The 26,393-nt window shown below is 41.7% G+C and overlaps 1 protein-coding gene across 1 annotated transcript in view; it reads right to left on the reverse strand.

Moving 5' to 3' along the window:
• LOC107208051 (BEN domain-containing protein 5) overlaps positions 1-26,393 on the reverse strand; it is an 880,445-nt gene that overhangs the window by 79,568 nt on the left and 774,484 nt on the right. Inside the window, exons 10-11 of the mRNA XM_015635922.3 lie at positions 15,074-15,226; positions 1,293-1,455 (exon numbers count right to left, since the gene is read on the reverse strand). Coding sequence (XP_015491408.1) covers positions 1,293-1,455; positions 15,074-15,226 — 316 coding nt within the window. The remainder of the gene's footprint in view (positions 1-1,292; positions 1,456-15,073; positions 15,227-26,393) is intronic.

The following is a 26,393-nucleotide window of genomic DNA, read 5'->3' on the forward strand; positions in this document are numbered from 1 at the left end:
AAACAGTTTTCAGCACAATGAGCAGGAAGCGAGGAAGGAAAATTGAAGGTGAAACTAAGGCACAGGTTCTTGAAACACCAAAATACCAACTTAATAATAAAAATAAATACCTAAACCTAACAGTGAAAACATTTTATTTCCACAGTGGCAAGATATACTACATTTGTGTATGTTGCAAGGAGCTTTTCCTTCAGTTGACTTTGCTGGGCAAAAAAGAGCTATTATTAAAGAGCTATAAAAAAGAGCTTCTATTCCAAATGCTCAAGCCAGGTAAGTCACTTTAATATATTCATCTCTCTCCTTCCCCCAAATTTCACTTTCAGCGGAGAAGTGAAACCACAAAAGCCCAAATGACAAACAATTCCTTTCCCTACTCCCTGTTTCTTGCTCTTATTCCCACACTGAGATCTTGTATACAGGGATGGTGAAAAATTATGTCTCATATGAAAATTTCTCCCTTGTTACCCCCAAGTTCCAAAATGCAGCAGGGAGGTAAATAGGCAGTCACAGCTAATCCCTCTCCTTCTCCAGTGTTTCTAAACCTGTGGAAATTTCTAAAGCTGCCAAGATAGAATGACAAAATGAAATAACATACCCAGCGTTGAAGTATGGGCACTGGGTGTTTGATTGAGCATGGTGACAAAAAGAAAAAGAAAAACATAAAAGCAGATCATAAGCCCAGTCAGAACAATTCTACAAATTGCTGATACATTGAGATAGCCAGATGGATATATGTTTTTTGAGGAATGAGACACTGCTTCTATTTGAGCACTCAAAAATGCCAACAACTTTGATGGTTTTGTTTTCACAATTTGACTTCCATTTCTTTGTCAACTGGCCTTGAAGATTTGTCCTCGAGGCAGGTGCAGAACCTAATGGATCCAGTTCAAAGGCAGAGAAGATATTTTACTCAGTACCAAAGATGCACTCTCAACTTGCTATTAAAACAATAACACAAACACAGGGCTAATGAGGGAATAAGGAGAGAAATGAAGAAAGAAATGGAAATCCGTGGAAGGGAATGGATCACAGACTCTCCAGGACTAGCTTCTATAACAAGTGTGTGAGACAATCTCCTACAAGAGGGAAATGGCTTATTTGATCTAATGTCTTTCTCTTCTTGAATTTTAACAGTATGGAGAATCAATAGGAGGGAAATTAAAGCACCAGGAGCAGACTCACATTTCCACTTGTGTGTGTTTCTATCTCAGCAAACTCTTATGGAGACAGAAGTATTTACCTTAAGTGCCTGGCTCACGTGTGCTTCAAGAGGATGGATTTCAAAAGGATACAGGCTTCTTCGGTGTAGGGCACTGCAGAAGCGGTTCCACCCAAAATGTAGCTGTAGAAGGAGACCTCCAGGGTGTAGCAGTAGGATGTGTCATTTAAGAGCCCGCCAAGAAAGCGCCGGCCTGTCCCAGCTTTCACAGCATCCCTGTTGAATGACGTGCTGGACTGCAGGAGCAAGAACACAGGGACATGAGGAGAGTTCAGTGGAGCAAGGGAAGGAGTCTCTCAGTAGAGAGAGCAGCTTCACTCACATTGCCAAATCTCATTTATGCTGTTTTTTGATCTTGGCCTGGAGGGGAAGCACGTTTCTGGCTATAAATGATGCCTCACAGACTTTCAGAAAATTCATCTGTGTTCACTATTAATATCAGCTTTTCCTCTTCCCTCTCAGAAAACACAAAGCAAGGCTGTCATATGCAGGAGTTGAAAGCAAGCTTTCCAGATCCCCCATGCTCAGGAGTTAAGCTGTTCCATTACCTGGATATTGGATTCCTTCATCTCCTCTGCATTCCCCTGTACCATAACCATTCCCCCCACCCCTTCACCTGGACTCTTAATCAAAGCAGAAATAACAGTGGCATTTACGTTTTGGTGGAACTTTCTCACCTAAGACATTTGACTGGTTCTTAAATTAGGTCACAGAAATTTCCACTTCACTAACTTAAATGTTAACGGGGTGCTGCTCTCTGGGTGGAAAAATCTACCTCACTATTCTACAGCACTAGCAGCACAGTATAAAAGGCAGTATTTTGTGCTGTTACTGAAGATCTGGCTTTAAGAACCCTACAGCTTTATGACTATTCATTTGAGGGGTGGAGGGGAGGACTCCAAGTATTTCCATAAATGAGTTTTAGCTCTCCTTTGAAGGCATGACATCTGGAGACTAAAGGGCAGCTCATCCTCAGGTTGATTGAAGTCTCAGAGCTTGTTCCTACCAACTAGATAGAAAAAATGGATTCTGATTTCATTTTGATTTTCAGTCTCTATTCAGAAACCTCATAACCATTAGGCTGAGCCAATCTGGGCTCAGCACAAGCTAGTGACAACCACAAAAAAATGATCCAGCTTGGATCTGTTGTATGAAAGGTCATAATATCTCCTGCTGTAAGAACATTATGTTGCCAGTGAAACACAAAGGGCCCTTAACACAGCTCTTTGTTCAGTCATTGTGGCTATGGTGAATTCTTTGAGCTGTCCAGGGTCCTCCTATGGAGCCTTAGGGCTGCTACCTTCTCTAGCTAATACAATGGGAATATTTATGAAATCCATCTCTTACCAAAACTGGGGAAAATGACATTTCCTTTGTATTTAGCAAATGAGAGGCAAAGGTTCAAACTGCTGAATTTCTCTAGACTGAGAAAATCAGACTAATACTGAAAGGAGCAAAAATTCTTGATAAATACTGTATGTCAAGAGATATAAAGAAGTAGAAATACCTGTGGGCTTATTAACATTCTGCATATCTTGAAGTCTCTCTCATGTTATAAAAAGGAACTTTTTTCCAGCTTAATTAGAATAAAATGGAATTTGGTTTCTTATTAGCATTATATATAGGTGTTTCCAAATGCAACTTGTCTTTTTGGTAACATAATATTTAACTTTGTGGTAATTTGTACACAGAATGCATTCTCCTAAGTAGATATCATATAATTTCTGCCAAATTACATGGCAGAAGCCTGCAGGATATCCTGAATACCTTTGGGAGAGGGAGTAAAGCATTCATAAGGAATGCTGGGAAAAATTAACTGTTAATTTGATATATGGGATAAAATACTTAAGGAGGTCTATGAGAGAAAATGTTCTCTGGCTTCCTGCAAAAGAAACCTTCTGCTGAGATCCTGAAACTGAGGGGAGCTTTGTCCTCAGTTAAATTTCAGAAACAGAGGAAGATGACCATGCTCAGGGGATTGCTTCCTGAGCCAAGTGAACATCACATTCAGTGGGTGGTGCTTCATGTTCCAACAAATGCCTGTAGTGGAACTTTTAATGCATGAGAGCATCAACTTCTGATGGAAACAGCTCAAAGGAACAGGACAACAAATGTGTCAGGACAGGAAATTGGGCTTTGTGTGCAGAAGCATCACTCACAAAGGGACTAAGCTAATTCTGAGGCTGTATTTGGCACAGGAAAAACAAGGAAAATGTGGGTGGAGGTGACTCAGGGAAGACATTAGGGATAGAAGTACTTCAGTGAGTAGGAGACTCAGTTACTGATATGGAACATTTGTGAAGATTATGGAATCTCATCAACTATGTTTAAAAACAAATTGTACAAGTATCTGCTGAGTACAGTTCGTAGTTTTGGGATACAGTTTGCACATGAACTCCTTTTCCTATTTCCCATTATCTTAATCAGGCTAAAGGAAAGTTATGACTAGAATTCCTAATAGATTATTCTTGAGATAAATCTTACATAATATTTTCATCACAGTTCTTGGCACAGTAAAGGAGGGCCATGCCAACAAAATTTGCTGATGACACACTGTGGAATGAATCATCATTATGGAGGAGGTTCTGAATATCATACAAGTAAAAAAAGCAGTGGGATGACTTTGAGGTCCAGAATGATTGTAGTCAGATGAAACTCAGCCACACAAGTGCCAGGTCATGCACTGAAGCATAATGAAAAAAAAAAAATCTGCAATAGGCTAAAACCTTGTCAGCTGGAAATATATGAAGAGAGAGTCTGATGTGTTACTTCACTGAAGTGATGTTTGCTTTCTAGAAGAAGTTGAATCTAGTTATTGGCAAAATTATATTTGTTGTATTTCAAAAATGAAGCATGAGTAGTTTAAATATTATCAAGACAGTTATAAAAATGGTAAAAAAACAAACAAACCTACCAAAATTTAGAGCTTTTCAGAGTCTGAGTTTTTATAATGCTAATTCATGGGGCTTGGAGCTTTGGGTTTTGTTTTGGGGGACTGGGGGTGGTGTTCCTTTTCTCTTTTTTTGTGTTTGTGGGTGTTTGTTTAATATAAGAGTATCAGGTTCAGCTGTAAAAAATTACTTGAAATGGCAAAGGGATTAATAAAATCCTCTGTTCATTTCTTTGCTAAGTGGTACTGAATTTCCAGGAACAAAAAGCTGACCCTTCATTTAGATGCACAAATGTAGATTTTGAAGGTTATCATTGTCCTCATTTTGACAAAAAAAAATGTGATAGCATAGACTAACTTGGTGTTATGAGTGAAAGGTAAAATCTCTCATTTGACTCAGGAAGGCTGGGGTAGAACATGACAAATGCATGTTCTGAAACAGCAGCTTGGGCCTGGCTCTAGAGAAAGTGTTTATATGAGCCAATACATGATTTGATATTTTATAGGAGAAAAAGACAATTACAGATTAAAGAAAATTTAGGTAATGGCAAGAAAGAGCAGCAGGTACTTGCTGAGTCTAACCTCCAACTCACTGTTTTAGGTGAAGATAAGTGGAGTGGGGAAAAAAAACAACCAACAGTCAAAACTTTGACTGCTCACCACAGCTGATCTTGAAGTTTTTCCCATGCACATTTATTTAATCAAACACTAATCCAGGGAAAAAAGGGGTGGGGTGGCAAGAGGAAGGCACGAACACAGGGAAAATTGTCCACAAATTGCTTTTCTGGGAGAATCTGTTTCCCTAAACCCCTTTGCAAAGCTAAACTGAAGTCATCATTAAACAAATGCACTGAGCAGGCACAGCAGGAGAACAGCTAAACAAATATTTATTTCTCCAAGGCTGAAACGCATGGGAGTGTTAACAACAGCAGCAGCGAGAAGTGCAGTCTGGAGGGTGGGGGAACACCAAAGACTTTGAAGTTCTTAAATAGTGATATTTGTATAAAATCAACAGTAATGCATTATTAAAACACACAGATACATTAAAGCTCACAGAAGGACTTTGCTTCCCAGCTGGTGTGAGAAAATTCAGTGAACAAATAGCTATCCACAGAATTAGAAGCTGCCAAGAAATCCAGAGTTAAAAGAGCAGAGAAGGAAGGGCGAAGGATTCCCTTAATTTCTGGTGGGAAGAAACTCACCAGAAAAACAGATTTCAGAAACATTTGGGATCCTCAAGGTGTGCTGACCCTCTCTCTACACATCAGGCATTAGTGGCAGCTTCCCCAGGCCTCATTCCTCCTCCCCATGCTGTGCTGAGTGTGAAATTGTGTGACCAGATTCCCCACTGGGAATGGCAGTGAACAGCCAGGCAGCACATTTGTGAACCAACTGGACCTTATTCCAACATTGCAGCAGACAAAGATGTGTGGAAAGAAATAAGAAAGAAAAAAAATAAAAAAATTGCATGTAAATTTTTTTTCTAGAGTAATTTCAAAGCAGAAAAATGTCTTGGCCCTTGGTCAGATGTGTTGAAGTGCCAGAATGCCTGTCCCTGGCTGGTAAGGACACTCTGTCTCAGTGTGGTAGGCACTTTGTGAGCTCCACATCTTGGGCAGCTCCCACAGGACTGAAGGATTCCCTTGGCTCCTCAGCACTGCTCCATCTTCCTGCTCACAACCACTGCAGTGAGCATCCTGGGCAGTCCACAAATTAGCCAGTGTGCTGATCGCCTCTGCAGGCCTCTGCCAGTCACAAGAGTGGCTCCAAAAGACAAAGAGGGAGATTTCTCACACATCTGAGACTCAATTTACCCCAGACTGCCCTTTGTAACCCTGGTGGGTTGGAATCTGAGTGGCCCTGCATGGTGGGAGCTCCAACTGGTGGGGCCTGCTCCTCAGTGTATGTGTGACCTCAGAGGGGACTTGTTCAGCATCAGAAAACCTCAGGCTGCACAAAAGGAGAGATTGGAGGCAAGCAGCAGTAAAACTGGATCCACTTTTGGGTGGAAGAAGGGATAACAAAAAGGGATGAAATGTCAAGCAGGCTGTGTCCAGACAGCGGTGGATGGGAGCTTCCTTCTACCTTTCACTGATGGCTGGGCAAAGGGCCCTTCTCATCCAGAAATATTTGGGAAATGAATATTTGACATCTTCTGAAATTGCTCAACACATGAAAAAAAAAAAAAAAAGGAGCAAGGTATGACCACAGTGCAAGTCAGACCTTGCCAGGCTCCTGACATGGGATTCAGGGACTGCACATCATTTCTGACCAATCCTAAGGTGTTTCTCCAACCCAGGAAGAAAAGGAAAAAAAAGTACAAAACATTCAGAAAAATGCCAACCAGGCAAAATCAGACTGAATCTGGTCAGAGGCTTTTACAGAATGCAGAAGATGAATTTCTGGCATAGCAAGGTCCAGGGAGGTTCCCAAAATCCAAGAGAGAGATTTTTACCAGCTGTTCAGATCTCCTGCAACACAACTGATTATAGATGTGCCTGTGGAAGGAAGTAGCAAACTGCATATATCTTCAAAAATCTGAGCATTAGTGTGCACATGAATGATTCCCAGATGATCACTTCTCCTCACAAACAGAGTTTTCTGTGTGAAACTCAGAATAAAGAGATCTTCCCTAAAGTCCCTGATATATATAGATGGTGTAGGTCCAGGACATGTTCTACAAAAGGATGTAGCATGCTCAAAAATCAGAAAATTATGTTATAAATCTTTCCTGGAGAAAAGCAGAGGCAAAACCACTAGGATTCGTAATTAATGTAAATAATTAATTAAATAATTAAAACCCACGAGGATTCATAATTAGAGAATGGTTTCATATTGCAACATATAATTAAAAATATGCAGGGTCAGCCTATGCCACCTCCATAACTGTGTTTCACAACTGAGCCCAACTACTCCTAAGAAAAACCCCACTCCAAACCCAGTAAAACTGCCCACATTTTGCTCATTCTCTAGTTAAGAAATAAACACTTTACCTGCTGGGGTAAACTGGGATTATGCATACAAGTTGTTTCATGTTCTTCAGTGACCAACCCCAGCAATGGCCAAGTGTAATCAGGACTCATTTACAACATCACCAGAGCTGTCTGCTGATGCTGCTCTTATGGATAAAGAGAAAGGGTTTTTTTTCCACAGCAGGTCTGACCTCTGTGAGCCCTCAACTCAGTGCCCTGGTGTGGCAAAGAAAAGTGATAATAAAAAAGTTAGTGCTCTAGAAAAAAGGAATGGCAGACTTGTCATCAAGGAGGAATAGATGTGCCATTGGGAAATGGACTGGAGCCCAGACAGTGTCAAATCCATCTCAGAGAGCAGTTTTACAGTATCAGCTATAACTCACTCACTCTCATTTTCTAGAATGCTTTATTGAAGTCTGCAAAAGTTTGAGAAAGGGCACAGAAACACACTGGCTTTTGGAATCTTTGCCACAGAAGGTTGCAAATAGCAATATTACAAGCCGTGGTTCTTCTGTTTGCCCCTGTGCAGGGAGCTTTAAATGGGTGCAGCTGGAATTTTGCTTTCCTTGTGTGCCTAGAGCTGACTCCTGCCATGATGTGTCCAGCTGCCACTGCTCTGACCCTGCCAAACTCTTACAAGCAAAACTTAACCTCCTCACTTCTCTGGAAGCACTGACCAAACTTCTCACTCCAAAAGCCAGATCTCATCACACCCACCTCTCACCAGCTCCATTGACTCTATGAATAGACTGGGAAGTAGATGTGTTGGTGTGGTTTGGGCTTTTTGGGGTTTTTTCGTGATAGACTATCATCAGCTCCATGCCAACAGGGTCTGGAGACTTGGAAATCATGGCTTTTGGGAGGCTGTAACAGGCAGGCTTCTTCCAATTTATTTGACAAGCTACAGGCAGCATCAATCCCCAAAGCAGACAGCTGATCTGAAGGAGGGAGCAGGCAAAGAGGAAGGTTTCTGGGAGCAGAGCTGTGATGAAAAGGGAAAAGAGCTCAAAATTACTCCACAATTCATCTCATCTTGCAGCTTAGCTGTGTTTCTGATGCACAGGAAGAAAACTTATTTCATCTGAAAATCAACTGTGACTACTGAAATCTGGGAAGAGGAGGTTTAGAAAAGTTCAGGATCATTTCAAAGAGGAATTCCATTGTTTGAAGCTTTTCCAGGTCCCTTAGGAACAGGCAGATTGGACTGATATTCCTGTGAACAGGGTTCACTCTCACAGAGGCCTCTGGAGTTAACAGCATTTTGTTTCATAACTTCTGTGCCTGGTAGGAAGCACTGAGGTGGGCAGCAAAGTTTGGGTTTAGCTGGGGAATATTCTCCAATCTAGAGTCTGATTTGCAGAAATCTGAGGAAAGGCATGCAGAGGAGACCTGGAACAGTTTGACCTGCACCAAGAATGTGAGAATACCTTAAACTAAATCTTGAAGAACAAATAGCCTGAAGTCATGAGATTTTTAATCATTCTCCTCCCTGTTTCTTTTTGCCTTCTTCCTCCTGCTCAGTGGAAAGCAGAGAGCAATCACCCTTACTTAGAGGTGGCATCACTGTTGTAGGAGTACCATGAACACAACCTGCCTAGCACCACATTCTCAGGCTTTAAAGTGCAATTCTCCTCAGAGAAATAACAGTTTTAAAGGTACATTGTCACCACACACACATCTGCTCCCTGAGGGGCTTCATTATCCCTCTAATGTGCAGTGAAGGAATACCAGATCTTTCCCCCTCCCCTGTCTTTCAGTCATGCCTGCTTAAGTTTCCTGATAAAAACACATATTTGCATGGTCATTAGCAGAGAGGTTGGAAGGAAGGAGCTTTATAAGCTCTCAGTTTATGCCTCAAGACTAAAAGTACCAAATTAGTTCTTTTTTTTTTTTTTTAAGAAATTCTGCAGCTAGAAAAGTAACTGGCTTTCATGCTTCAGGGTTTCAGCTGTTCACCTGCAAGAAGTACAATAGCTGCACTTTTTACTTCTCATTAATATCAGTGCTCTGCTGTATGGCTCCAGGACTGGTGGAGCTGTTGTGCCAGTTACACTGGCAGCACCAGTGCAGGGATGTGGCCTGCATTTCACACTCCCCAGAATCCTCCCTCACCTGCACCTAAACTGGTTGTACTCCCCCCTCCCTGGGTGCTGCAGCTCTGAAGTTGTTCACTGAGTTTGCTGGCTTTAGCACGGCAGCTAACACGACTGGAATCCAAATCAAACCTGCAGCTCTTCTGAGAGAGAGCTCCCCAGACAACATCTGCAGCCAAACAAAGCAGGGTGGCAATGGCCAGAGACCTTCACAGGGCCAGACAAGGGTTTCCCTGCAGAGCCACCACAGCCTACAGGGGAAAAACTAGAGGAGGCAGATTCCACCCCATCCTAAAGCAAACCTCAGTTAGAGTCCTTTACGACTGGATCTGCCATCCTAAACACACACCCCCACACATCCCCATGTTCTTGTATCCCAAAACATCCTTCCTCAGGTCCTCTCAGCTCCTTCTTCAGCGAGTCTGCATCTCCCCATCACCAGAAATTCACTTAACCCAAGTGACAATGTCAGCTACTCAAACATTATCCTGCTCCCCTTTAACCAGAGTAACTCTGGAACTTATCTCCCTTGTAAGAGCCAACCCAAGCTGTGACCAGTTATATACACAAACAGGGAATCTGAAAATGCTTCAGGTTAATAATGAAGGTCTGCTTTTCACCCCTGTTTTTATTTTTTGTTTTTTTTTACTAATAGCAGCCTCTGCTTCTTAGAGCACATCTTCCCCCAAAGATGCCAATGGTGGCATTTCCAAGTCTAAGCTCTACAGAATAATCACACTCTTTAGAAAATAACTCAAATCTCTGGAGTTCTCACTTTCTCCATTTGTCAGTAGAAAACGAGACATTTCCTCAAAATATACAATAAAATAGCCTCTAGCAATAGCCTGCAATGCTTCTCTTTACAATACTTTTATGAGCATGAGCGTGGTCTCCTGGGAGTGCTTTCATAATCATTTATACAAATGACAGAAAACTAGGAAAATGAGAAGCAAAAAAGGAAAATACAGCCATCATGCACTCAGTTGCATTGAATAGTTTGCAGAAAAAGTGGTTTGCTCCATGGCAAAGAGAAGTTCTCCTCAACTGCAGGCCTAAAACAGGGGGTCACAATCTTCCTAAGGTGGGTCAGGATGCTGCTCCCAGAGCTACCCAGTGCAGCCCATTGTTCACACTCCTTCTTGGCTCTCTCACTGCTCCAGGACAGTTCTCTGAGCCAGAGCTGTATCCTACATACATTTAAATATCATGTGGTTAAAAAGGTAATACCCAAAAAGTTATCCTGCCTGGGGGCCAAGTGTCCAGTTCTTAACTACCTTCCTGTCCTTCCTTCACAGCACAGTTTGTCCCATCTGAGGGAATTTGTGGAGCCCTGCAGGAGATTCTACAGCAGCTCCTTTTTCTTGCTGCTGCCCTGGGAGGCTGTCATCCTCTCCCAGTGGGTTGGCATTAGGTGAGAGTAATGATGGTCTGTGAAACCATAAAATTGCTATGAAAACTTGATTCTTCTGTGTACATTCTGAGTTTCTGCCTGCATGGGGATGCAGAAGGGGCTATCAACTCCTATATGCACAAACAACAAGGCAAGAAGGTACTGAAAGAAAATCCATTTGTTCCAACACTTCCTCCCCCACCCTTTTCTTTTCAATACAAAGTCAATCCTCTGTATTCGAGGAGGGGTGAACTGGTACAGCACAACATAATGGAACAGTTCCATTCCACTGAGAGTCTCCAAAAGGCAGAGTCCTTGTGAGACCAAAGCCTGTAACTCTGAGAAGGATTGTCTCTACACTCTGTTCCCTTTGCCACCAGAAACACATTTTCTTGTCTTGGCTCACCCAACCTCCAGAATAAATAAATAAATAAATAAATAAATTTATGGAGCAACACGTCCAAGAAGCAGCAAGCAGAAATGCATCCCAGAGGGGTGCTAAAGCATATAATAGCTGTATTTGTCTTCCTGGATATGCCTTGGTACAAGACTACAAAAAAAAGGATGCAGGATCATTTGTTGTGCTCAGGTTTTAAGAGATTTCTGAGTAGATCTGTTAAGCTTGCATGATGTTAACAAAACCTACCTGAACACAGCAAGATTCTTTTTTTACCAAAACAGCACAGAGGCACTTAGGAAGTGGTGATGCAAGTGAATATGGATTTTACATCAGGATAAATTCCAGATTTTCTACTGCTTCCTCTTCCTTGTCCAGCCATACGCAACACAAGCTATATTTTTGTTATTTCAGAACAGATTATTGGGTTTTGATCATTCAATGTGGATATCACTGCCTCAGGCACTTGCATCACCACTGATTTCAGGGGGAGGTATCCAGCCAGGGTAAATCATAACAGCCCAGAGGGGCTGCCATAGAATGGAGAAGGTTTGCTGGAACAAACACATCTTGCCTATAAAAGCTTGGATGGAGGGGGTGCTGTGAAAATGAGAACAGCAGACCTGGAGTTTGTGGATCAAGGAAAGGCAGCAGAAGATACAGGGATTAAAGTATTTTTCTTCATTGCTCTGTGTTTGATGTCCAAACTAAAAACAGCCAACCAAACAAAACACCACCACAAAAAGTACTAGTGCAAATCATTCCATATCTGCATCTTTTCATATTGCTGAGACAATGATAGTCTCTAAAACATGTTTTAGGTCACAGTGTTATGGCACTGCAGTTAACAACATGCTTCCCCAAAGGAAACTGGGTGGGTTGCTGCCTAGAGACTTCACTCTAAAGTGTGAGCACGATATGAAACAGAGAACTACTGACAGAGAAACAAGACTGGCACTTGGGACATCCAAGTTTTATTCTCCAGCTTCTTACCCACTTTCTATCTCTTTCTCAGCATGACTGGAAGCTTTTAGGGTTGTGGACTTCCTCAGCATAATTGGACTCTAAGTTTTTATCAGGGTCTTTGGGTAACACCGGCACACAAAGGTCAAACAGTGTTTCCAAGGAAGGTTCTCTGCTGGGAGGTTTGAATACAAGATTGAATACAAAATGAGAACTCAAATGTATCGCCCCGTGCCACCAGTTCAGAGTCCAAAGGGAAAAAAAACCCAAACTGATCAGATCAGGCCAAGTAGCTCTGGCTGGTCTTTAACTGAAAAGAAAAGCAATCTTTGCAAAGTGATAAAGCCACCCAAGAATGGCTGCAGTTGTTTCTTTTAAATGAACCAGAGAGAACAGATGGTCTCCTCTCATACTGTCACAAAGGTCAAAATTAGCCACCCCTAAGACTAGCAGGTTCTTGAAATGCTCAAATGCTTGTGTCTGGTCCTTATGACTAATCCACTCTCCCAAACAAGAAAGGTCAAATGAAGAACATCCCTACAAAAACTGCAACTACTCCAAGCCATGGCTGATGTGTAATGTTCTCAGACATGGTGCCAGCAGCTGCTCCCAAAATGCAATGAGTCAGCCTTTCAAAAGAGTATGTCAGCTTTCATGTGAGCTTTCACATGGATTATATTTACATCCCAGTGTTTAAAAATATCCTTCTTAAACACTGAAAATATAAAATGTTTTCCTTACAGAATTTGTCCCTTTTGCCCAGGCAGCTGCCCAGGAATGTCTCATGTATTTATCTGGGAGCAAAACATCCTAGTCCTTCTTTCACTTTCCTTTTCACATGCTGACAGCTAAACTAAAGCAGGCCTCTGTTTTCTGAAGTCATGTACAAATGAGGAATTTCTGGTCTCTTTCACAACTCTTGCCTGTGAACCAAGTCAGCCTTCCAGAGAGCTGTGGGGTCACGTGCTTTGCCCAGTACACAGGGCACAGAGACACTGGGTGACTCTCCTTTGGTCCTATAACAGGCATGTGGGTACAAATCCCCTATCCATCCCCTGCTCTAATCACCAATCTCCCTTGGATACTGTCATTTAAATAAAAAGGCCTATTGGAAATGACAGGTGAAGAAAGCAGCCCAGGCATGAAATGCACTCTAAAGTATATTAATAGAAGGTTGCCAGACAAAACGGCACAAGGCATTTGATGGCATCGTCTTAGGCTTGTTGTTCATGCTCCTTTGCATCTGGCTGCGTGATCCCTGCCAGATTCTCGGCTGGAGGAGCAGACTAGGATTTGCCTGCCTTCCCTTACCCGTGCTGGGCTCAGCTGCAATCATGCAGAGCCCTGAAAGAAATCCCTTTGAGTTGGGATTCATTCCGAACATGTAAAACCCAAATGACTGCTTCTCCAAAGTGAATCCCATTTCACAGCAAGTAGGTTATTAGTGTGGAACTCCATACAAGTAGCCTGCATTCAAAAGCTCTCTGCATTATTAATAGAAGATGAGCTTTTGACATCAAAGGAGAACCATTATGTATGCTAAACGGTGGCAAAAATTGTACCCGCACTTCAAACCTTTTCAGTGCTTTGTCCCTTGTAAATCAATCAAGGTTGACAGATGCTTTAAGGAGAGTAATCTTTTCAATGATACTGTCAATGGATAACATAATGGAACATTGTCTCTGTGCTGTGTGAAGACATGGAGCTAGTCAATTATGGACAACACTTCATGCAGCCGCCAGTTTTCACTTGAAGTGCTGCTGTTGAAGTATTATAATCCCAACAAATGGCCGCAGCAGCATACAATGTAAATGAGACCTCCTGAAGCTTTGGAAAATTCATTAGTAACAACAGTGGTCCATTCCCACACTTTCAAACACCAGCCTGGTAATGTTAACGATGCACTTCCCCCCTTCCCTTTGAGCAGGCAGTAGGGCATATTTACATACACTATTTTAAGTCTTTGGCACATTTTCCAACCCCAGTTTGGGTTCCTTTCCTCTCTTCACCTGATATTTCCAACGAGTCACATAACCCACGTGGATGGAGCTGGAAACAAGAAAACAGACCTTCCTACTTGGGGACACATCAGTTGTCACTTCACACCTGTCAGACACTTGGTGGCTGTCTCTTTTTCCAACACTTCTATCTGCTCAGCTGCCCTGGGAAGAATGGCCTGGATGGATGGCAGGGGAAAAGCTTCCAGCCTCAAGAGACCAGCAGGATGTCAGGGGGAAGCTGGATGCACCCAGTGCCAGTAGCACCCAGGTGGAACTCTGGGCTCAAGAGTCAAAAAGGAGAGACTGTGCTGTTTATTTAGCTATTGGCTTCTATTTCCTACATCATCTTCTCAAAGGTTTTCTCTTTGTCAACCCAAGGCTGGTGCTAAGAGGAACACTTAAACTCCCTCAGTAGCAGAGAGAAATCCCACACTTGAGCACAGAATCTCTCAGCTCCTATTAATTGCAGGTTTTCATTGTTATGATCTGTGAATGCCCCTTACCCCTAATGTGTTTTTGAAACAACCAGGTGCAGACCAGAAACTCAATCACTGAGGTCTCCTTGGGTAAGAACAAGCTGTTCCTTGAACCAAGGTTCCCCCTTCCCATTCTCCAAGTTGTAAGTACTGGGCAACTGTAAATCCACTCGCAGAACACTTTTCTATGGTAATACCGAAGAATTTCAAAAGCATACATTGACACAACTTTCAACAAATGTTATCTTACCTTTTCTCTCAAGCTAATGAATTTTATCTCTATTTGCTAGCATATTATTATTTAGAGTGTACAAGTAAAATCTTTGACAAATTAATATAAACAATGGAACAAAAAAGTTGATCCAGTTGATCAAAAGACAAAAGATCTGAGAAAAACAGGGTGTGCCAGTAATTCAGAACTAAAGGTTATTAAACAGAAGATGAAAAACCTGCTTTTGTTAAGGGGTCTGATGACACAAAAAATCACAAGTTACCACTGCTAGATATGGTAAGTATAAGAGGGAAGATGGTAGCTAATAGTAAAATTTTTATGTAGCCTTTTATCCATACTGAAATAAAATCTGCTCAATCAAATAAAGCCAGAGATTTATAATAAGGGCCAAAAAAATTAAAGAAAAACTAAGAAAAAATAATTAAGAAAAGCATGACTTACATAAGAGAAGTCTTCAGCATTCTGACAGAGTAACTTGGGAAAAACAGCCTGTCGCTGAAATCTTTCCTCATCTTCAAAGATGTTCCCATACATGAAGCCATTCATCATGGTGGAGTGGGCATGGATGTCGATATAGAACTCCAGGTTAATCTTCTGTTGAGGGAAAACAACAACAAAACATTCAGCACGAGATAAATCATAACTGAGTTATGCAGGTGAAGCCTCACATAAATCCAGCCCTGCCATTCTTGAACCCATCCATGGTGCCAGCATCAGAGCCACGCTAAAGATCTCACTGTGATGCACCCAACCATTCCTGCCTGTCTGTGGGGGCATGTGAAATACAACAAAGAACCATGACAGATATTTCTTTACCTTTTTTTGAGACTATTGGAACATTTTGCACAGGACACTGTGTGAAACAGAGCCAAAACATCCTTCATTGTGATACAGAGCTTACTGCCAGTGATAAAAAATATGCATCTTCCAGTTCTAGAGCACAATTATTTGGGCATAGCTTGGCCATCTCTGCACAGTTCTGCATTGAATTATGCAGATGTTCCCTTCTGCCAGGTGAAACAGGCTAAAAAATGTGTAAAAAATACTCCAGTAGTTCCTGTGCAGCTTATTTCTGTGTATGAGGAAAAATATTCCAAATGTTTTGTCTTCCTCTGCTTTCTAGTAGTAGCTCAACAGAACAACTCTTCAAAGCAAGAGCCTGTAATGCCTCTCTGCTTGTAGCTCCCTACAGGATTCTGAACCAGCTCTTGCTTTAAAGGAAGACAGCAGGAGCCCCTGGTATAGAAGTGCCTGCTCTGCCCATCCCCTTCCCACGGCATCAGTGGCAAAGAGGGAATGTTCACCTGGGGCACTACATACTGTGCCATCAGCAGCAGTGGATGGCACTGTCCAGCACAAAAGAGTGATACCAGAGCAGATGCCACTGAATTACCCAGTTTCCCCAAATTCTTACAACTTCTGGACCTGAACAAATGATGTGACAAACCCATCCCTGTCCCCTGGCCAGCATGGGGCCAATGGAGCCGTCCTGGTCCCAGAGCTCAGATGTCCCTGCCTCAGCAGAGGGATGGAGAAGAGCTCTGTTGGCAGCAGGATGCTGATGATGCTTCTCCCTGTGTTGAAATACATCAGGGAGCTGTGCAGCCACAAGTCTCTCTGCACACAAAGCTTGCCAGGGCTGCTGGAGCACCCTGAGCTATGGGACAGTCCAGTGTAACAGGAGGGCAGGTTGGATTGTGCAGTTCATGTGGCAGCAGTGCCAGCTCTTCTAGAGCCTCTGGTGGGGGAAGAGCATCAGTTGGTATGTGACACTAATATAATACAGATTTACATTCCCCTGTCAGAAAACCAATGTATAATACACAGAGACTGTTTAGTTTAATTAAACAGCCTAGAGAGAGTAATAATGTATCTTATTAAGCCTCTGCTATGTTAAAATGTTAGCTAATGCAATATCAATATCTGACCATGCTTCATAGGAAAGGGAACATTTGATTATGTTTGACTCTAATACAATAAATTGTTTGCTCCTGCCAAAACATTTTGCTGTGCTATAGAGGACCAGTCCTGCAATAAAGCACACATCTGCTATTTGGAGATACAGCACTGAGGAGAAAGATTAACATTGACAGGATGAAACACCACACAGGATTTTCTTCCTCTCCAAGCATACAGAAATTAAAAACCGAGATTAAGTAATACTATTTTCATGAGATAATTTCCCCATCACAAACAGAATTTGATGAGATCAGATGCACACTGGCATATCACCATAAAACAGAACATGTTGTAGAGTCTCAAAACAGTGATTTGATGAAGTGAGCAGATAATCTAGTTAAACTGGGTATTTGTAAAGCATGAATGTCCTTCACACAGAAGTCAGTGACCTAAGTCATACTTATTTTAGAACAACGAGACACAATTCTTTATAGGAACATAGTTACTAACACAAAGTAATTGAGAAGCACAGTGAGGTATGTAACAATAAACTAGAATAATTTGTGACTTAAGACAAATAAAATTGCTGGTGTAAACTGCAGGGCTTGTGGTATGTAGTGTACTTATTCATTCATAGTTTTCAAATTGTTTCCAAAAGAAGGTGGCCACAAACAGAGATGCAGAGGCAGAGATTAGTAAGATTAGTAAGATAAATTTCCATATCCAGCAAGAAATTCACCTGGAGGACATGAGTGACCTGAGCCTCAGCTTAATATTCAATTATCAAGTTATCCAGTCTAACACAGTGTCACTGGAGCATTTTCTAAACCCTCCTAGGACCCCCACTCAAAAAAATTGTTGGTAGAAGCATCACAGAATATATAAGAAAGTTTCCTGGTGTGCTGAAATTTCCTTGAAGATCTTTTTTGTTCATCAAAACCATTTTCAAATAATCTGGTTGCAATGGTTCTTTGTGAGGGAGCAGTGTCCTTCACAGACGTCATCTTTACCTAAAGATTAAGCTTCTAGATCCCTTATTTGGAAGCTGTGACATTAAACAGGTAGCTCATCACCCAAACAAGTGTTAAAAAACATTTTTCAAGTCATCCATTTCAACATAATTAAAAAGTAATTTCTTATGTTAGCCCACAAAGACTATTCTACTGTTTGTTTGGGATTTTTTTTCTGGTCTTTGTTCCTTAGCCTCCAGCTGAACATACAAAAATCTCTATTTCACATATTCCTTTGCACTAAATTTAGTCCAAACTTGCAACTGTCCATCCTATTCAGCATGTTTTTAAACACTGCTAGAGTAATTGCCAGTTAGATGTACTACTCCAGACACTGCTGTGTGTGAGCAGAACAGCATTTCAGCGTTTCACATTTCTCCTCCTCACATTCATTACTTTATCAAAGGCAAACATGTTGAGCATTCTCCATTACAGAGCAAAATAATTCAGTTCATTGTTGATATAACACATGAGTTCCTAATGGAAAAAGTCTTCTTTATTCCCTGACACAAAGTTATTGTGGCCTTAAAATGGACAATAACAGCCCAGTCACTGGGACATTAAAAGTTTGCCACCTAATGCCTCAAGCAGACCAAGCAGCAGACAATTTGTTTGCCCCCAAGCTTCACAAGAACTATGCTTTGCTCCTGAACAATAATGGTATTTCTTCTTCCTCTTTAGAGTCATACATATTCATAGGTGCTTTACATGTAGGAACGTTTTCCCCCACTGCCACACAACAAATTTAAGCAAGGGAATAAAGTTTTATATTTCAGTTGAGGTTCTCTGGAAGATTTTGACATAATTACTGATCTCCAGCAATTCAGGGAGGATCACAGAATTAACATTTTATGAAATATATGTCACCTTACTGATGGCAATTTCAGCAAAGTCAGCAGAGAGGTGACCTTCTGAAATTGTTGCTCTTGGAGATGGGAGAACATTAGTGGGGGAGTGAAGTAAATAAACACGTTTGCATTTACATGAGCACATGCAAACACACTTAACCCTTTGTTATCTGCTCTCATACCCCAGGGGTATCTGCCAGGATCTACACACCACAACCCACCCCCAGTAGGGCTTCTCTTGCTGCAGCACCTGCAAGTGAGGGAGGGAATACATTTAGATGTGGTTCAAAGTCTCACAGTCACATTTTCTTTATCCTTTATTCAAAAAATAATGAAAAACTAGGCTCAAATGGCTCTGGATGCCACAGCTGCCTTCTGAGAGACTTACCAGTTACATCCTACAATATGATATTAAACTCATCATTTTCTGCTTTAAAGGTGGAATGCAAAATGATTCAGATGCTTTATAAAAGTCATCATGCAATTTAATTCTCTCAAGTGTCTTTTCTTTGTGCTTACAAGCAGTGGCAGAGCTTTCCTCTCTCACACTGTTTTTTTAAGTAAAGCTGTAATTACCTGGATGACCCAGGTTAGAGAGTTCCAGAAAACAAAGGCAGACTTGGTCTTCCTTTTCCATGAGTCTCAAAACAGAAATCATTTATTAGACTGACAAAGACAGTGATTGAACCCCACTTGGAAAACAAGTTTCTCTCCCTTGAAAAGAATGTTTTTTATCTCTTCTTGCCACTTACCATATAAACCCAGCATAAATAAACAAGCGAACGAATTTCTGCTCTAAAGTTCATTTGAATCCCTATTGTTGTGACACACTCTTTCCACTGCTCTACTGAGTCAGTCTGAAGTTTCTGTCAGCTTGAGAAATGTACATATAAATTAGGGGCTGGTGAAAATGAAAGAAATCATGAATTAAGAAAAAGAACTCGAGTTGTCAAGAGAGGAAATAGTTAAAGTAGTACAGAGTTGGTTCATGATGGCACGGAAAGTTTTGACAAAACAAATTCTTGTGTGTCTGCCTTTTTATTTCCTTTACTGAATGCCTTTGGAAGGACAGTAATTAAAGACTAAGAGGAAAGAACTGTGTTAATAGCTAGTGCTGATATGACCAAACTTAGATTTTGAGCAGTGCAGTTTTGATTCTTAAGAAAACAGAGGTTTAATAAATAAATAAATAGAAGTCAATAAATGCCGTAATAAAAGGATAAATGTGCATTGAGCCCAGAACATGAGCCACTAGAGAGACAAGTGATGCAGGAAGAAGCCAGCTCTGTCCACCAGCTGTCACTTCAATATGGATTTTATTAATTCTTGGGCATAGCAATCGGTTTAGAGAGAGAGGCATCCAAAAACCTTCTCCACTCCAGTATTTTATATAGGGATGGGATAAACTCCTTGCAATGTTTTCTACAAGCTGTTAAAACCATGGACTGTCATTTGTTGCAAGGAAGGGAACAACCTCCAGGCAGACTTTGTGCTCTTGCTGCTAAATCACTGTTTGGACTAAATGGACATTCAGCAGCTGGCTCAGCAGAAGGAGTTTGTCCCTTTTCATTCAGAGGACATTCAGAAATTCCCAGAAGAATGGCTTGTTGATGCTTCCTCAGGTATCTCTCAGAAGAAAAATTCCCCAAAAGAATCTGTCAAAAAGAAAATTGTGCATGTGTCTCCAAGACATCCCTTTTGACAAACACATCATTAATTCAGGATTAGTTATTTTGGCAACGCTTTCTCTGGTGACACCAGAAAACACAGGAGTGTGCTCCTAAGGGAAATGGAGGAAAATTGACCATTCAGCATCACATGGCCAACAGTCCACATTCAGCTACAAAGCATCACTCCTTCCCCTTTCAGCCCAGTTGAATTCTGCCCAGTGCTTTGAATTGCTCCTTCTTGTCTCCTTCTGACTTTCCAAAGGAACATGAAGTGGAATTCAAGCTGCCTGGATATGGTACACATTTTCAAGCTTGAAATGCCTGGATTTGGATACCTGGTAATATGAATTTTACCCAAATTACTTTTCTTACCTTTATGTTCTCCCCATATTTCCCCCACCACCCCAAAAAAGCATTAAACACTTCCACATTTTCCTCTGCTGCCCTTTATATAACCTTGGACAAGTTAGTCCTACAGAATCATCCTCAGGTTTTTCAGACAATGCAAGCCACACCTTATTAGAGGCACTATTTCAGATTTATACCACTCCCCTTTTGTAACCATAGGGACAACATCTTTTTCCTTCCATTCATCATCTCACAGGCCACCTGCTCATTCACCTCTGTAAACACCATGGCAACAACAGCAATTATTTACACAAGAAATTAATAGTAGGAAAGGGAGTTACTATTTTTAAAAACGTTAAGAAAGAAAGGTTTTCTCGTCTTGCTTCCAGAGAAAGGAAAATGTCAGTTTAGAGCCACTATTTTTCTCACTGATATGAAGCACAAAACACAATTTTGCTTTTTCTGTAGACACCTTTACAGTCTGACAATGTCTTTTAAGTGTCCCTGCAGAAACAGATTGCAAACTCTGATGTGCCACTAACTCTGCGTGACCTTCCAGCAATTCTTCATAACACTTCAAGCTTTTCCTTCAGAACATTTCAAAGATATTCCAGGAGCTGTTGTCTCTCAGAATGAACCACTCCAACCCAACTGATATTCAAAAGTAACTACTTCCCAACCCTGCTTCATGGCAAATAATGATACCTCTTGATGGCAGGAGTAACCTGACCTGACTCCCTAGAGCTTCAAAGTGGATGGAGAAGACACCTCAGTTGGTCTATGGTTCAGCAAAAGGATGGAAGCCCACCAGTACTGCTTTCCTGCCTGCCTTAAAATTTAGGGGATTCTTTTATCCACCAAAGAACAGGAACTTGAACCCTACTCTGGTGTCCCCATCAGTTGCCCCAAAAGGAGCGAAACTCAGAGTCCTGACCTCAGAGTGGGAGGTCAGCAACATGCATATTCTGATCCTGGCTCGTTATCTGCTTGCTTCTCTCACCTGCCAGTGCAGATAACAACACCTCCTGAGGATTAGCTGACGTTTGTAAAGCACTTTGAAGATAAAGCATCACGGTGTGTACAAGTTAAGTGTTAATTCATCTGCCAGGCTGATTCACTCTGACCCCTCTGCAGAGACCTCCAGTTAGTGTCAGCTCTGGCAGTTTTTGCAATTCAGGCACCTGTCCACCAGCCCCTGGACTGAAGCCAGCAATTCACACAGGACACAGAAGAGCCGTCAGATGGCAGCAACATTTGGTCATGACAGGCCTGAATTGGATTTGAAAGGCTGACCTGGAGGTGAAAGGCTCTATCAAAAAGCCACTTCTGTTCAAATGCATATTAAATTAGAGAGGTGCCAAAGAGACAATGTTAAGACCCAGATCAAGTTTAGATAAGACTTTTGGCTCAGCTGCACGGACAATTCTTGTATAATTTTTACCCTAAATGATTATGAACCAGAAAATACATTCTTATGGATTTAGGGTCTGACCTCAAGCCAAAACTAGAAGTGTGAATCTGAAGAAGGACAGTCCTTGCTCTGTCTCCTTCCTCTGTCCCTCACATGAAGCAAACACACACTTAGTACCACTGTTTTTTGACTTTCACAAGTTCTGAAATCTTTCCTTGCCTGCATTATTAGAAAAAAGCAGTGGGACTGAACAGGGTCTCGGGGCATTATCTCACCACAAGCTTTGCTGGTTTCACTTGGCTCTGCCCATCTCAAACACCACTTGTGTGCCACTGCCAGGTGACCCACAGAACAAGCTTTAGAAATCCTACCTTGCTCACTCCTCTGCTGCTGAACAGCTCTGGCTCTGTAGAAAGAGGGCTCTTCAGAAAAGAAGTGGCAAAAGAATCAAACAGCTTTTTAGAAGAGGGGAGAAATATCCTACTACAAAAGACAATGAATGAATAAAAGAAAGAAAGCAAGAGGAAAAGAAAGAGTAAAGGAAAGGCAGAGAGAAGCTGAGGCAGTAACTGCTTCTTATTCTCTTATAATTAAAGAAAGAAAATTAGCTTATGAAACAGAAATATCTAAATGACCGTGTTTTCACTGGATAATTAAATTTATCTCTGGTCTGGCTGTGAAGGTTCTCTCAGCTGAAATGCACCCAGTTGCTGTATTGGAGGTTTTAGCACGCTTTGGTGCTGTTCCTTAGGCAGCCCCTTGCTTGCTGCGTGACAATACTCTTCATTTAATGTCTTCAGGCATCATTAATTGCTGCTTATATGCCTGCAACTATATTAAGGTCAAGAATTCCTGTTCAACTATTCACTTCATAGCAGTATTAATAGCTTTGTGTTTTACCACTAACTTTTAATTATACCTCTGCAGAACCCTTGGACCAAGCAGCAGAGACTTTACAAGTACATAAATAAGGCCCAAAGACATTGCCTGCTTCTCCTCTAATTACAAAGGCAAAGAGTGGTAGACTAAAAACAATAGCCAGGAGTTATGGCTCCCTGTCCCCTGATTTCCTAGGAACTCTTGCAGTTGGACAAATTGTGTGTAGGCAAATCAAACTCTTTTAACTACCAGTTTCTGTAGTCTCTCAAATAATATATATCATTATTCACTATTTCTTACTAAATAAGCAGCAGCTGGCAGAATATAAAGTCATCAGGCAGAAGACCAAAGGCAAAACAAATGAAGTGTTTTTTAAATTAGCTTATACTGCAGCCCTTACTGCTGCCAGATTTTGGCCAAAACACAGGTGAACACAGGTGAACAATTAGATAAATTCAAAGAAAAATTATGTTATTACACTCAAAGCAGTGAACACAACTCCTCGAACAGAAAATACCCAAATTACACATTATCAGAGCCTTGCTCTCTTCTTAGTCTATCCCTTACCATCTGCAATTAGATTCTAAGCCAAACAGACCTTGGGTTTTGATGCAGCTTCACTCTTCTTATTTTCCAATTACACCTTTAATTTATGCTGCAGAATGAGACTTCTGTAGTTCTTAAAAAGGTAAGGTGTTGATTGGTGGTGAGAGGTATGTGTATTTCTACAGTTTAAACTTAATCTCTAAAAAGAGATTAAACAAATTAAGGTAGATCCTGATGTATATAAAGCTTTCAGCTCAACAAGCCCTAAAACAATGAGAACTGTAAGCTGGACATCAAAGGTAAAGGTCCATTTTACAGATGTAAAATATTTTAAACAAGCCCCAATGTCTTTTCCCAGCTACTCAGAACATACCCAGAACACCGGATTAGTTGAACCTATGGGAGGACCTGTAAGGGTTGCTTTTATTTTACCTAGATCTTCATGGAGTAAGAAGCAAAAAACCATGCCTGGATGGAAACTGGCAACCTGCTCAGTCAGGTGGAAGGAAACAACACTACACGTGCCATTCAGAGGTTAGGTGGGTGTCCACTTGCTTGAGAAGACAGGAAGGCAGTGGATGGATATTGTGCACATGCTTTACCAGGGGACTGACAGCTGAAAGCCAAACCAACTCTTCCTGCCTGCCCTCCTGGCACAGCCTGGCCACAGGCAGAAGCTGTCCATGGTCATTATTCTTATTCTCTTCCCTTGCAGGTTGAGCTTTCTTCTCCTTCCTTGTACTCAGGGTGAGAGCAAGCACATCGAGGTGGAGATAAGAGTGAAAGCTGATAAACAGGAACACAATGACACCAAAAGAGATTAGGGACTGCACAGCAGACACAAATGCTGAGGGGAGGGATGGCATGCAAATACAAAATAGAATTGACCCTGTATTGTAGACAATAGTATTGTCTTGCTGACCCATGATTCATCCACACAATGGGAAGAACAGGTTTTCTTGCCTTTGTCCTACTCAGACATAACATTTTGTACCAAACTGTGGGATGTTTTTCTCTGAGCTTTACATCTATCAGTATTTATGGTCTGCAAAGTGCTATAAAAGCTAAAATGTAATGGACATTTTGGAAGGGTCTGCCATTACAACTGAAAGCACAACATATCATGGCTTTTCCAGGGCATTTTATCAGCATCAGTTGTATCTGAAACTATTTACTCCTATTTATTCCCCCTACTCCTACTTGGCCAGTAGGTGTCCTGGGCTGCACCAAAAGCAGTGTGGCCAGGAGTCAAGGGAGGTGATTCTTCCCCTGTGCCCTGCTCTTGAGACCTCACCTGGAGTGCTCTGGACAGTTCTGGGGCCCCCAACATAAGAAGGACACAGAAGTGCTGAAGGACGTCCAGAGGAGACTGAAGATGCTCAGAGGGATGGGGCACCTCTCCTATGAAGGCAGGCTGAGAGAGCTGGGGTTGCTCAGCCTGGGGAAGGAAAGGCTCCAGGGAGGCAGCACCTTCCAATGCCTCCCTAGGGTGACAAGAAAGCTGGAGAGGGACTTTTGACAAGGATATGTAGTGCAAGGCTCAAACTTAAAGAGGGCAGGTTTTGATTAGATACTAGGAAAAATTCTTTACTGTGAGGGTGGTGAGGCCCTGGCACAGGCTGCCCAGAGAATGTGGATGCCCCATCCCTAGGAGTGTTCAAGGCTGGATGGAGCCCTGTGCAGCCTGGTCCAGTGAAAAGCATCCTTGCCTATGGCAGGGTTTGGGAATGAGATGGTTTTTAAGGTCCCTTTCAACCCAAACCATTCTGTGGCTCTGTGGTATTACTGCAGGCCATGTCACCTTGTGCTCCTCCTGTCAGAGCAAACAGCAGGACAGGGAACTGTGCCCATAAGCAGAGTCACAACATCTCAGAGACAATGTCTCCCCTGCAAGCACACCCTGGGGACCACTATTTCTTACTATTTCAAACAGAAAGAATATTCAGTTCTCACAGAAGATCAGGGACTCAAGATTCAGCACGGTGCTGTGGAAAATAAGTGACAACCTCAAGAGGACCCACCAGGGCATACCTAACAAAGGTATAGTAGGATTCAGAAGAAGGATATTTCCCACCCAAGACAGCAGCAGCTGACCCACATGATCAATGGTTGACTTTGAGATTTAAGCAGTTTCTGCATGTTTTTTCCCTTATATGTGTATAAATTCACCTTTATAAGGATGTGTAAAAATGCATCTTTAAGTACAAATATTTTGAACTTGTTTTCATCCTTCTCCTCTGTATCTGTTACAGCTGTCTGTAATGGACAACAAGGCAATTTGCTTTGAACGGTAAATAAATCAGATCAACAATTTATCTTTGCTCTCCTAAATGCTGCATCATCAGTGATGGTTTTCAGGTTGAGCATTGTGAACAATATTGTGATTTATCATGATTTTGCTGTGCCCTCCCAGGCAGATAAGCCCCACAGAGCCACTCACTCCCTCTTCAGTGGACTGAGGAAGAGAATCAGGAGGACAAAATTGAGAAAACAAGGTTCTTGTTAGGGCTTACCCTCTCATGCCAGCCACAGACCACACAGCAAGGCAGAACCCAACTCCACATCATGGCAGCACAGCAAAGTCTTGCACAAAACTTTGGCAGACAACTTTGGCAAAGCAAACTTTTGGTGAACTTGCTGTGTTTTTCCATAGTTTCCCTGACAGTTTCCTTCCCTCCACACTCCCACACACCGCACTGTGAGTCGGAGAAAGTCCAGAGCTATACTTTAACTTTGGATTTCTCTGAAGGAAGGAGGTTTCTGCTATCTCTGATGGTTGGAACCTGATCCTGTCATCATTAACTTTCTCAGAGATTCTTCATTTGCTGAATATTGGTCTGTAATAAGAAGCAGGAAGGATAGGCATTTTCATAGCAACTACCTGCCAACAGATTTCAATTCTTTATCCCTTCAAAATCCCACATCTGTCCATGTCTCCAGGCACTAGTGGAAGAAGCTCTGCATTAGTTATTTTTATTATCAACATAAAAATCTTTCCAATTATTTATTTATTAAGGAAAAAAAAAAACCCCAGCTATCTACAAAACTCAGTTCGTTTTGTCCTTAGGCAGACATTTAAAGCTGTCTGCCAACGTCTTTCCTTAATAAAAAAAAATAAGCTAAAGTCTTTATTATACACTGTGCAACAAA

The sequence above is a fragment of the Parus major genome, chromosome 8, assembly GCF_001522545.3.
Source record: "Parus major isolate Abel chromosome 8, Parus_major1.1, whole genome shotgun sequence".
NCBI classification, from domain to species: Eukaryota; Metazoa; Chordata; class Aves; order Passeriformes; family Paridae; genus Parus; species Parus major.